The sequence below is a fragment of the Micromys minutus genome, assembly GCF_963924665.1.
Source record: "Micromys minutus genome assembly, chromosome: 18".
In the NCBI taxonomy this organism is placed as follows: domain Eukaryota; kingdom Metazoa; phylum Chordata; class Mammalia; order Rodentia; family Muridae; genus Micromys; species Micromys minutus.
The window spans coordinates 1203515-1217025 of record NC_137953.1 but is presented as its reverse complement, the minus strand read 5'-3'; the positions used below and the strand labels follow the sequence as shown (position 1 = coordinate 1217025).

General features: G+C 46.4%; 1 protein-coding gene across 1 annotated transcript in view; it reads right to left on the bottom strand.

Annotated features, from left to right (window-relative positions):
* The window catches only part of ANTXR1 (ANTXR cell adhesion molecule 1), a 172643-nt gene that overhangs the window by 112310 nt on the left and 46822 nt on the right, over positions 1-13511 (bottom strand). The window contains exons 7-8 of the mRNA XM_080932612.1: positions 12158-12226; positions 10512-10592 (exon numbers count right to left, since the gene is read on the bottom strand). Coding sequence (XP_080788738.1) covers positions 10512-10592; positions 12158-12226 — 150 coding nt within the window. The remainder of the gene's footprint in view (positions 1-10511; positions 10593-12157; positions 12227-13511) is intronic.

The following is a 13511-nucleotide window of genomic DNA, read 5'->3' as shown; positions in this document are numbered from 1 at the left end:
CCTATGGAATTTGAGATGGCTCAGAGAGTTGAAAGGTCCCGTTTCTGAACTCATGAAAGGGTATTTGGTAAGGTGATGTAATTACTAAATTCTGTTTGCAGAGGAGGGACATGTCTTTTAGACCTGGAAATGCACATTTATCTGCATGATGTTTATATAAGCAAACTGCTTGTTCCAGCTCACACACAATCCATCCACCGCAATATATGATCAAATGGAAGAGGCCGTAAATGACAATTCCGGGGGTTAATTCTGCAGAGGAGCGGGAGGGAATGTGGAGGAGGGCTCCTCTCTTGTGAGCAGCAGAGTTGGCTGCATGCTCCCAGCAGTAAGTGCAGAAGACATACTTAGGAACATCGTAATCCGTGGAATAAAAACACACCAGTTTCTCAGAAGAGACAATATTTACCCATTCAGGGAGAAATCTAGGCGTCCTCGGAGAGCAGCAATGTAAAAGGAAATGAACAAACAAGAGTAAGAGAATCTTTATCTGGAGAGCAGATGAGAGACAGTCAAAGCTTCTCAAGCATGAGCACAGTTTTAGGAAATGCTTAGAAAAGCAACATTTCTTTCTTTGTCCATTTTATTTTCAATCACTGATCCCTTCTTTGTGTGTGTGTGCGTATATATGTGTGTGCATGCATGTTCATGTATGTCTGTGTGTTTGTGTGTGCATGTATACATGTGCACATGTGTGTGCATGTATGTGTGTGTGCATGTATGTTCATGTATGTGTGTGTATTTGTGTATGTGTGAGTTGTGAAGGAAAAAGGACCACACTGGGTTTTTGGTCCTCCCACCTTTGTTTTTGAATTTCTCATCTTGGCTGGCTGACTAGTGCCCAGCACTTTTCTTGTGTTTGTCTCCTTAGGGCTGAGTTATTTACTTTTTTTTTTTTAACTTGTGTTCTTGGGCTAGAACTCAGGCCATCAGGCTTGGAAGGCAAGGACTTTTCCAAATGAGCCATCTCCCAACCCTTAGTTTAAACATGCACATTTATTTATTTTTTGGCTCTTCTTGTAGTACAGCTTTATGGAACTTTGCATGACCCTGCTTGTTTTCAGCTTCATTTTGATTCTGCTCTTGGGTGGTGCCCCCAACCCCATCTTTAGGTGAATCTGATACCTTCCTCATCCCATACAGGTGTGGTCATCAGTCTGATTTGACAGCGGGGACAACCTCAAGCATACATCTGAGGAAGAGGCATGTGGCTTCTCCATGCTTCCTCATCCTATGGTTCATCTAGCTTAGGCCTTTAGTAGCATCCTAGGACAAGATACTGTCTTCCTCAGGTGGTACCTACCTCCAGAGGGAGGATGACTACCCTCCCCCACCATATACTTCCTGTTGGCTCTTGGGCCTCATGAGTCACTCTACATGTTCTTAGGAACAGGTCTCCGAGCAGACCACACTTAAAGAGATGGAACATTCAGAGGGACGCCTCAGTAGACAGCGGCATCCGAACAACACAGGGCTGTGTTTTGATGTTTTGGAAAAATGCTTCATACTTCCTCCAGAAAGTCTCCTCGACCACTTAATCACCCCCAACTGAAAGATTTCAAAACAGCACAAGAATTAAACTGAGCTATTGAGTCTGTCTTTTTTTTTTCCATTTCCCCAAACAAGTACATGACATGTCTGATCATGTAAGTTCCTGAGTTCCATTGACATTTCTGTACCAATCCTAACATGTAGCTAGGATGTGCTAAAAGAAATTTCAGTGACGTTTTGACTACAGACACAGTAACAGGGTCTGTCATAATAAACACATCCTGTATTTTTTTTTTTTTCTTGAAGTGTCTGCAGTTACTGACAACTGTGAAGAGTGTATAAAGGGCCAAAAAAAAAAAAAAAAGTCAGCTGAGGGCAGTGATTCAATTGAGTAAAAACACAGCTTTCTCAACCTTAATTTAAAACATCTGGAAGAGACCATAACTTCCTGTAGAGTAAAATTCATCAGGAGGTTGGGGGGATAGGCAGAATTTGTCTGGGACTGTAGCCCCTGCTACATTGAAATGTCTGGTTTCAAAAGGTAGGGAAATCTTAATGGTATGGGTGTTCTGGGGGGTGGCGACCCCTTGGTTATTGGCAGCCCAGACTATATTGTCATTCGTCTGCCTGAATGGCAGCCAAGAGCAGATCAGTTTAGAGACTGAGCTTTTCAAGGCAGGAGCTAGAGGGTCCCTCCCCCACACAGCTAGTGGTAGTTATGGGGGAGAGATGGATGTATTGTTAGGTCCAAATTCCCCCAAAGTGTCAGTGGAGCTAAGACAGTTTGGGCTCAGCTCAGGCTGAACACTCAAGGTCACATGAAGCTTGTCTGGGAAACCAGGAAACTGGCTTCTGCCAGGAGCCCCTTTCTTTATCCCTTCTTACCTGGCCATCTGGGTCCCTAGAATGTGGACCTGTTTTGCATACTAAAGGCCCCCAGCTAGCTTTCCTGGCTCTTCCTTCCTTCCCTTCCCCTCCACTATTTTAAGCAGTTCTAGTTGATAGGCTTCCTGACCATTTCTTTATTGCCTTTCACAAGGTTTTCTCTGCTTCCCTCTTCTCTCTGCTCTTGAGGATATCTCTGGCATTCTCGTCTTCTCCTCTCTCTGCTCCCATGAGGTAACCCTGGTAGCCACTGGACAGCTGTGTACCTATCATATTTACAATCAGCCTTTCTTTCCCCCACGGATCAGTGCCATTCGGTGGTCTCATTGGCAGATCACTGCAGTTGAAACACTAGCTGGAAGGGAAGAGATTCACACAGGCCTGGGGTGATGTCAGAGTCGAGGTGAGGGACCAATGCCCTAGAGTAGAGATGGGGCCCACATCACTATGTGTGTTAGATAATCTTAAGTGAGAAGTTGGGGTTTGGCCCATGGTTCTTGATGACTCTTTGAACTTTCTGAATCCCGATTTTGGAAAGCAGCTTAAAATGGTGAGTAATAGTTGTTAGCCATTTCCTCTAGGCTCTGCCCAACAGTTACCTAGCAATGGCTAGGTATGAGCCAGGAGCCAGGCATATAAAGGACCATTCCAGCTTTTCTCCCTCTCTCTCTTCTTCCTCTCCCCACAACAGGTTCCCAGCCACCCTCTTCCCCTCTTTCTCCTCTCTCTCTATGTCCTTCTTTGTCCCTTTCTTTCTTTGCCTCTATTCCCTTCTCCAGACCTCCTTCCCAGGTTGGAAGAAAACTTCCTTTAACACTAGGCCTGGCATATGGTTGATACCTCAGGGGGATGCCTCATCATGGGCCCACCTGGTAAGGCACCCCCTCCCACCTATTTTTTTAATAAAACCCACCCATAGTGAGGAACTGCTGGGGTTAATGTGGCTGCCAGTGTGGCCTTGGGAAAGCTGTAGCATCTTCCATGGCTGGGGGATTGAGTCTAGTCAGGCAGGCAGAGCATGGCACAGTGCCTGGCCTCAGGCAGCCTCGACCAGCAGGGCTGTGTCAGGAGTCCGAACTTGGGACATGAAAGTAGTTGTGGATTCTGAGTGGCTTCTTGCTGAGCTCTAAGCCCCACCTCTTCTAGGCCTTGTGAACCTGGGCAGATTTAGTAAACATCAGAATCTCTGCTTTCTGTATCATGTAATTCTGTAAGATCATTGACTGGGGAGGGCCGTATGGAGCTAAGTGAAATAACAGACATTAAGTTTGTAAAATCAATTAGACTCGGGTGATAAAAATTTATATTGGATTGGAAACTGACCATTTTCTGCTGATAGACTGCACTTCCCAGCTTCCCTTATGGACTACAAAGTTGGTTCCAACTCTATATGGGCCATCTTCCCATGTAGGCATTTGGTCTGTCACATACAAATGGTGGTGACAAAGTCTCCCTCTCACCGTGAATAAACAGGGTCCCGCCTAAGGTCATCTCTTTCTGCCTTCTCTCTTACTCTACAGCTACCTTCTGATAATTTAACAGAAGGGAAGGGAGAGCGAGGTCAAGGAAAACTACAAGAATTTTCCCTTGAAGACAGGACCAGACAGATGTTAACCCACAGTCAATTAACTCCCTGGGACACCAGGTAGCAAGTGTGTTTCACAGAAATTTGACAAGACGTGTGCCTTAGCAATGCTGGCAATGGATGCTGGAGGAGGAACATATCCAACGCTAGGAGCTTCTGCCAATGCCGCCGTCCCCAGGGTGGTGGCAGTGTTCAGGCACACACGGTCCTGTCCATCACCTGCCACTGATCTCACCATTAGCATTTTTCTTAGCCAAAATGAATACAAGTTTCCTGCCAATGTGTAGACATATTTCAAATTAAAAAAAAAAAAAAAAAAGGTGACTCCACAAAAGCCTAAACAGAAGCAACATGGGGCTGGGGGGACGGCTCGGCAGCAAAGAGCACTGGCTGCTCTCCTAGAGGTCCTGGGTTCAGTTCCCAGCACCCACACGGCAGCACACAACCCTCTGTAGCTCCACAGGAGGATAACTGTCCATTGGATCTCTTTCCATTAGCTGTATAATTCCTGCGCCTTCTGAATACAAGGCCAGATAACCTGGGCCGTGCAACTGGCTCTTTGATGCTTTCTAGAGCATCCTATGAGCTCAGATGATTTAATCTGTAATTTATTGGCTAAGTATCAAAAAGTCAAACACCACTCCACAAATACATTCTACTGCACACTTTAAACCAATGGTTACACATCTGTCAGCAGCAGAAAGGAGCCACGGTTCATGTCATACTTCAAATAAATGCTGAGTATTTTACATGTATCTTCCTGGGGCTCAGTGATTTTATGTGCTCTGACACAATCTACCAAATGAAGAAGGCATACGCTTACGGCATGTGATGGTTTGGGGCGGTATGTCCAGCCTGTGTAAGCATATCATTCTTTGTAACTTGCATGCCCAACAGGAGTCTGGGGGCACTGTTTGCTTTCCCAGTAAACCCTGTTCTTGCCAGGTTTTCAGGAGGAAAACTCAGACAGCTGTGACCACTGGATCCCAGTGTGTTCAGCAGGCAGAAACTGTCCGACTGCCCCCCTTCCCCACTGGAGCACCCCACTTTGAACAGCAAGCTCACTTCTCAGAAACCATTTTTCTATAAAATCACAGCTGCTGTTTCCTAGAGAGAGGGAGAGTGGCCGAGGCCAGGGCATGAGCTGTGACTTGCTGAGGTGGCTCCTGCAAGCCTCTGCAGCTGTGGAAATCTGAATGACTTGGGGCTTTTAAAAAGTAGAATGTGAGCAACAGCAGGAGAAATGCCCTCTCCCCCCCCCCCAAGTCTGCAAAGCCTCGGGCGGAGGCAACTGGTTTCTTTTAGCGCAGCTTCTCTGCTCTACTCCAGTGTGATTCTATTTTTATTCCATATTCCAGCTTGCCAGTGTGAACAGAGCAGAGTTTCTTGTCTCTTAGAGCTGCACTACTGGAAGAGAGGGTAGGGGGAGGACTGAGAGTATTCTGCTCAGCCACAAAATGCCCATCTGTTGCTCAGTGTGGGTCTTCCATGGGTCACGGATTCGGCACACGCAACTAGGCAGCTTTGTAATGGGTAAATATGTAAGATACACGGTGCCAGAAACAGGACAGATGGGCAGCTTCTGGGGTTGCACAACTTAGCATCTGTGGAGGGAGAGCATTGTCTACTATGGTAAGGAAGACATCCAAGAGAGGTTCTCAGAATGGCTGCAACTGGGGTTCTAGGAGCGGGGAGCCCATGCTATTTCATTTATTGCCTACTGCAGGAGGCAGTAGGAGCTGGATGGAGCCCCAGAAGGGAAGCGGTTCTGAAGATGAGAAATGAGCTGGCTTAAGGAAAGAGCTGCTGCCGCCGAGATGCTCGAGAGCTGGAAAGAGGTTTGAGCTCCGTAAAGCAGGGTTGAGCTGTGGGCTCTGACGGAGAGAAACCTTTAGCAGTTCCCAGTTGGGGGCTTGCAAGAGTGAGTAAGCCTGGGAGACAGACACTGCCTTTTGTCTTACTTTGCTAGGGTCCAGGCTAGATTTGGGGGTTACATCTCTTCTGCCTTCCTATGAACAGAAGGGAAAAATCAGCACAGTGGGAAAAAATCAATTTAAATATATTTACGGGGCAGATCTGTCCCCCGTTTGCTGACCCTACAGATTTCCTAAGAGGAGGTTCCTGCCAGTGCTTGCTCAACCTTCATTTATTGTTGATCAGACACAGAGGCTGTATGTGCTGACTCATGCTCCAGTTAATAGGAAGCCAGGCATCCTCTTAAACATCTACTGGAGAGGAAACCCCTGAGGAGCAGATGGCAAGGAGCCAGTAGCTGGGCTCCCTTTCCCATAACCTATTTCTGGTTCCAGACACTGCCCTCGACTGCAGTAAGTAGGGACAGTTGGGAACAAGTGTCAACATCAACGCTGCCAACCCATTTCAGTTCTCTGGATCCAGCTTTCATGTTTTGTGGGGTTTTGTTGGTGGTGGTGGTTTTTTTTGTTTTTTGTTTTTTTTGGTGGCACCAATGTCCAGATCACTTCTGAAAAGGCAAAGGAAGGCCCAGGAACATGGCCAGTTCATTGTATTGAGGTTTCACTGGACAGTTGGTGTTAAATTTTAATGGTGGTCAGTGGAAATTCCCAATGAATCACAACAAGAGAGGACAAAGGAGTGGCTATTCTTATTCCCATATTCTGAAGTAGCACGGGGGGGATACCATGAAGGTCCGTAAAGGGTGGGTGAGTCCTAGGTGTGAGGCTCTCCTCTCTACCTGAATGGCCTCCTCCTCTGCCAATGTCAGGATGTGAGGGTTTCATCACCTTGAGAGCTGTGAGCACATGGGAGAGAAGCAATAGCTTACTTCAACCAGCCTACTCAACTATGCTTGCCGTCAGAAGCTACGCTGAGCCTTGGCTGTCTAAAACTCGGATGGAAGAAATCACAGCTTAGGAAGAGTGCCTGCCCAAAGGACCATGAAGTCTGAGTCTAACTGACAATTGTCCTCTTCTTATGAAGCCACCGTGCACCAGCTGAGCTGGGGAAGCACATCTAACAGAGTGGTAAAGGACAACAGACTCCGCACCCAGAGAGAGCGCTCCAACACTGGGGCCTTGGATTCTGCTGCCTTTGTTGTCACCATGCGAACTGTGTAGAGACATCTCCTATATTTGGTCCTCAAGAGTTTCCCTCTCTGAAATGGAGCTGTTTCTGGTTTACACCACTCAGCAGAGCTTGGGGATGATTATTCTGAGTAGTAATGGGCAGCATCTCTTGAATCTCACTTGCTGACATGTATGGTCCTGGTCAGTTTACCAAACCTTCCCAACCACACAATGTCTAATTTATTGAATGGTTCTGGGGAGGGTTTGGCGTCATTCTCAGCCCAGTGACTGCACAGACTGGCTTTGATTTCACTTCCTCAAAGACGCAGAGAGAGGAAGAACTGTAGGCTCCCCCCACCCTTGTAGAGCTCTGCACCCATGGGACTATTACCTGGGCATCAGCTTCCTCACCAGAAAATGGCAACGTAATACATACTGGGTGGCGATGATAGGGTTTTAAATGGAGCAATATTAAACAGGGCAAAGGGACATTTGTTAAAGTAAGCTTACTTCAGCTACTTCATGACTGGTTATAAGTAATTATTCATCTTCCAGGGGCTTGTGGATAAGATGCCAGCCACCATGGCTTCCTTTCCTAAGCCTTGGGGATGGTTACACTATTCCCAGACTTTGTACACGGCTGTCTTAAAGCAAACATCAAGGCCTTCGATGCAGCCTGCCAAGCTCTGCCCTACACATGCTCCGTTCATTTATCAGGCGCTGTCTCAGGACCACATGCTCTGCAGTAACTGCCAAGCCTGCACTTCAAGGACAGCCACATTTCATCTTCTAGGTTACCTTCTAAAAGGAGCCTGGGTCACTGCTGTCCCCTTCAGCATTCACCTGAGGCATATGCTATTCCTTTGTACCCTTTGGTACAACTTAACTTCATATATTATTTGCTTTTTATGGGTCTCTCCCACGGCCTTTCTGCTTTATTGGAACAGGGCCACTTCCTGCTTCACTTATAAATTAATGGTCAGTGTCTACAACAAGAGGCCTCCAATCAACATTTTTTTTTTTTTTTTTTGGGGTAGTGGGTAATGCTGGGGACAGAACCCAAGGCCTCACAAATGAGGAACAAACAGTGGTGAGCCACCCCTCCAGCCTCCCAGTGAACGTGGTTTGAACCTTAAATCAGTATTAACCCTTGCACTTTTATTTGAGGCTCAAAGAATGAGAAAACCTCTGTGAGTGTTTGAGTCATCAGAATCTGCTCGGCGATCTTAGTTTAGATAATTAAGCCCAGTCCTACTTTATTACAAGAAGCTAACCAGTCACGGGGTGGCAATGGGAATGGGCAGGAGTGGGTGCCTCGAGGAGGGGGATAATGGTTTTTGTTTCTGATATTGGAAAGGAAACAGAACCCACCTCTTAAAAGCAGCCAGCAGCTCTTAGGCCATAATTATGTCTGTCTGACTGGAGAAGGATGAGCTCTACCATACTCCTCTTTTTCTCTGTCCAGGCAAACCAGTTAACAACCACCATAAACACAGGTTCCCAGTCCTGGGAGGATCCAAACCCATGTAACTCGCAGATCAAAGCTCATAAGAATGTGGTCATTCAGTTCAAGTTTGGAGACTGAAGTCTGTAATTATTTTTTTTTTCTTTTCTGGGGACACTGTAACACATCCTTGGAGATATTTCAGTTTGGGGCTGGGGTTAATTTTATAAACATCCTGGCTCATATTGAGCTTGGCGAGTCGTTAATGCTGAAATATACCAGCACATATTCACACATAGAAATGCTGACTGTTTGTGTAGGAGCTGACTCGGGAAGGACCCTGGCATGTGGCTCATAGGAGCTTCTACAGAGAAAAGAATCTGGCCCTGTTCAGAAGCCTGTCCTGCTGTGGGTCTGTGATTGGGTCACCATCTCTGGTATCTCTATGCTCCTATGTACATGACTTAGAAGAGCTCAAAGACTCAAAACACCCCCCCACACACACACACAGAGAAATTGATATGGCAGTACGGATGTTAATTATCTTGGTTTGATTCATGTGTGTTGTGTAAATGCATCGTCATATTACACGGTCTACAGCTGTGTGTATGCACTGAGATATCCCATTTTCTAAACCTGTGTGTATGCACTGAGATATCCCATTGTCTAAAGCTGTGTGTATGCACTGAGATATCCCACTGTCTACAGCCATGTGTATGCACTGAGATATCCCATTGTCTACAGCCATGTGTATGCACTGAGATATCCCATTGTCTAAAGCTGTGTGTATGCACCGAGACATCACAAGTATTGAAGGTTGAGTTTGCCTGATCTCCTGTGATCTCAGAAGCTAAGCAGGGTTGGGCTTGGTTAGGAGTCAGAAAATAGAGCTGGCCATATTACATTAGACCCCAGAAATGTACAATTATTATATCCTAATTTAAACTAGGATTAAAACAAGTGCTTTAGCATACCACCCACTGCCTACAGGTGCAGTTAAAGCTCTTCGACGTGTTTGCCAATTTGCTCCTGGCCAGTGTGTTGGCTTATCATCCATTACATCCAAAGCCACCCACAGTCAGAGCTGCCAACACCAGCCCTGGATAAACTCCACTGTTCTCCAGCCTCTGGGAAGGAGGTTGAAATGAGGCCCCCTCCACTGTGCTACCCACTTCCTCCAGGGTCTTTCAGCAATCCGGTCCCTGTACAACTTCCACAGGATCGAAGAGTGGTTGTGAGTCCTGCTGGTAATATTCTGCAGTGGTGGCTGTTTCCCATGGTACTTGAGTTCTGGTTCTTATGTTACCAAGAATGTCTGTCACAGTGACCCCAGGAAGTTTTACACATGCCGGCAGAGTTGAGCGGACAGAGAAAACGGGTTCTTCTTCCACCCTGTGGGTTCTCTGGGGACTGAACTCAGGTCGTCATGTTTGGCAGCAACCACCTTCACCTACTGCTGGCCCATCCAAACACTCTTTAACGTAGGAAGTTCCTCCTCGTGGACTAATAACCGGATCTCCTACTCTGCCATTTTCCCAATTCTTTCTACTTTTCCTAAGTGTGAGCATATTTAAAACAGCACGAAGTAAGCCTGGTTTTGAAAATTCTGAAAACTGCTTACAGACCACCGAGTTCTAAGGTATTCAGGTGCTAGGCCTGCGGGATCCACCCTGGTTGACTGAAGCTGAGTGTCTTAGAGATGATTTCAGGGCTGACTTTTATGGTGGTGTCTCGGCTTTTGGATAGTTCTGTTTAGTCATGGCTGAGGAGGCTGGGAATCAGTTAAGTGCAGACTCTGAGAACAGAGGCTGCCTGGGGGTTGGCTTGCTGCCAGGTGGGGGCTCTCTTTAACTTGCATAGAGTTGGCACAGGAGGAAGAAAAGAAACGTGACTGAAAGGCTGAAGGCAGACTTAGGACATAGTAGACACAAAGATATGTGAAGGAATGTTCTCTCGAGCAGAAAAACAGCAGAGTGTGGGGTGGTGGTGGTGGGGATGTTCAGAGGGAGAGAGAGAGGTTGTTCTTAACTGCAGATCAGCCTGGGAAGAAGCCTGTACTCACCGAGTGGATAATGCCTTGGAGAGCCTGGAAGCCGTCATTCACAGGAAACACGTGGTCCTTACTGTCTGCAATCCGAGCCAGCTGAGGACAGACACACAGACACGTGCAGAGACTTGTCAGGCATAGCCTTGGAAGACTCAGGAACATTACTATGTGCTGCATGGGCTGGGGGTGCCGGGAGCAGGGAGCATCAATGTTCTGAAAACAGGAACCTGGGGCCTTCAGCAGGTTGAGCCACCCTCAGCAGTAAGGAGCTAACCTCTGGAGCAGGCGGAGGGAGGCACCAGTTCTGTACTTGTTTGAATCTTTTCTTTCTTCTATGTGAGCATTCTTTCCAGGCTCTGCCCCACAGTTACCCCCTTCTTTCCATCTCTCTCTCTCTTCCCCCCTCAACTCTCCTTCTCATGTCCTAGATAAACTCTAAGAAATACCTCAACATGGGCCAGCAGAGGCACCCCTCAAACCTCACCATACCACACCTTTACCAAACATATCCTGGCTCGATCTTTGTTTGTTTGTTTCTTTCTTTCTTTTTATAAAACACAACACTTGGGAGCAGAGGTAAGACTTCCTAGTTGAATGAACATAAAACTTGGAGTGATGCCATTTGCAGATTTAGGACCACTGACTTCTTTCTCACCCAAATATCTGTGGGTGAATTTATCCGAATCAAACGGACTCCAGTCCTCTCAGAGCAACATCAGAACCAAACTGAGGCCCTTGTTGTTGCACCAGGCTGATGAAAGGGGTCCCCACCTCTCACACCAGCTGCCACCAATGGCAGCAGGCCCATTGTTTCATCAGGTTTATGAAGCAGGAGACAGAGGACAAGGAACAGCTGACCAGGGGCTCCCAACATTCATGGCTCTGGGGCTGCAGAGGCCAGTTTTAAATTTGCTTTTTGCTGATTTTTACTGATTGCAAAAGTAGCACACTATTTCTTAAAAATTTTAGGGAAGTGTAAGAGTGAAAATGAAGGAAAAAACAAGGCTTCTTCATAACTGACCCCTATGTATTTGTAGTTAAACCTTATTGACAGTTGGATATGTATAGACTTTTAAAATGCAAATACGCATGTTTTTTTTTCCCTAAAAGTGGGCAGGAGTATTCACACTGCTTAGCAATCCCATGTCACTCACTTAATACCTTACTGAGGACACTGTGCCACTGTAAGGAGCCACGTGGACAAGCTCTTATTCCTGATGTTAGCAGTTTTCTCTGTCTGGGCACACACCTCCAACTAGCCATTCTTCAATTTTGTTGTGGAAAATGCATTATATTTTTAATGAGCAAAGGAAATTTGTCAACTTGAAAAAAAGAAAGTTGTACTTGTCAAATTATAGAATTATAGTTTTTAGAGAGTGTTTTAAGTTAATTGAGGGCTATGTTAACACCTCGGTGACTTACTGTTACCTACAAAGTTAAACAAGAGAAGTGTGCCCTGGGTGGTCTCTGTAAAGACCCCAGAAACCTCAGAAGATGATGTCAGATTCTTCACACAGCCAGAAATTTCTTCTTGCTGAGCTTCCTAGAGAAACATCCTACTTAACGGCTGTGCATTTTGTAGGTCCCTGGCCATGCTGACTGCTCCATGTTCATCTCCCCAAACAGCACATCTCCAGACAGAAAGAGACCCAGGCTCATACCTGAGTTTCATTGAAATCCTTCACGCCAACACAGTAAACAATCGCACCGAGGTCTCGGGATCTGTTAGCCTGTGTCGGGGAGACAAGGGATATTAATGGAATCAAAGAAGCAGGCGTCCTCTTGATTTCAAGACTGCCATCAACCATGGGGTGTTTCCTGAGCACCTACTGTGTGGCAGGTGACACTGGATAAAAGTAAGCTAGATCCCAAGGAACCTGTACTCCATCCAAGGCTTGTGTAAAGCGTGCGAACCATTGGGTAGGGACCACTGTAGGGTGTCCCCTGTCAAAGCTGACTTGAGGGGCAGCGCTAGAAGATGCAGGATGAAGGGGAATGGCATCACACATCCAGGCTGAAGTAGGTTTTATTTTTCCTACTTGGGATGACAACACAGTGTTACAAATGAATACGGCTGTTGCCACCTGCTATCCCTGTGTGGATGTTTGACCTCACTCTGTAAGGTACCCAGGGAACTAACTGTGGTCCTCTGTGCAGAACTCACTGATACCGTCAACAGCGTTGATGAACCAGACCTTTCTCATAGCCACAGACGAAAGTGGTTTAATGGTGAATTCATATCTGAGTAGTAGCCAGGACTCTCTCAGCATTAATCATTGAGTTGGCAATATACTGAAAAATATCCAGGTTTTGGCTTAGTGCTATACTTGACTTACTGAAGGTACTTTGATTTGCTGTGGCATTTGTTTTTCCAGATTTCCTGTGCTCAGGACAGAACACAGGAACACACAGAGCCGGTGCTCAACAGGAGAGGAACATAAGTGCCCAATATATGCACACTGGTTTGGATTATAATCTCTCTCCTTCTGAGAAGCTCAACCCATTTGTTTCTCACACTGACTTCTAGATGGGACAGAGCCTGTCTTTTCTTCTTTATGCTGGAAGCAGTTCCTGCTGCGTTCAGAAGGAAATGAACCTTGAGACACAGTCCTGTCAACATCATCTACTCTGGGACACTCCTCCAGCTGAGCTTTGTGGGGTGAAATAGACGGGGGGGGGGGGATAGTTGCCCTTTCTGTCCTCCCTGGGGACCTTCCCTCTGTTGGCATCAGCCTGCCCATCTCTTTCCAAGTCTGTATGTACCATATACCTAAAATTGCTCCCAGCTAACGTCTGCTTTCAACCCCACACACTTCATCATTTGTTTGACTTTGGTTCTTTCCTTATTAGGGCTTTTTTACTTGATCTGACAGTTATTTGGTGCCTAAATAAGCCACTCCGAATTCCACTGCATAGTTTTAAGTTTAGAGTGCAGAAACGTATCGCTTCTCAGATGCTTAGGACATCTGTCATGTTCGTTTGTGTTTCCCCTGCCAGGCGTGTGCTCATGGGAGA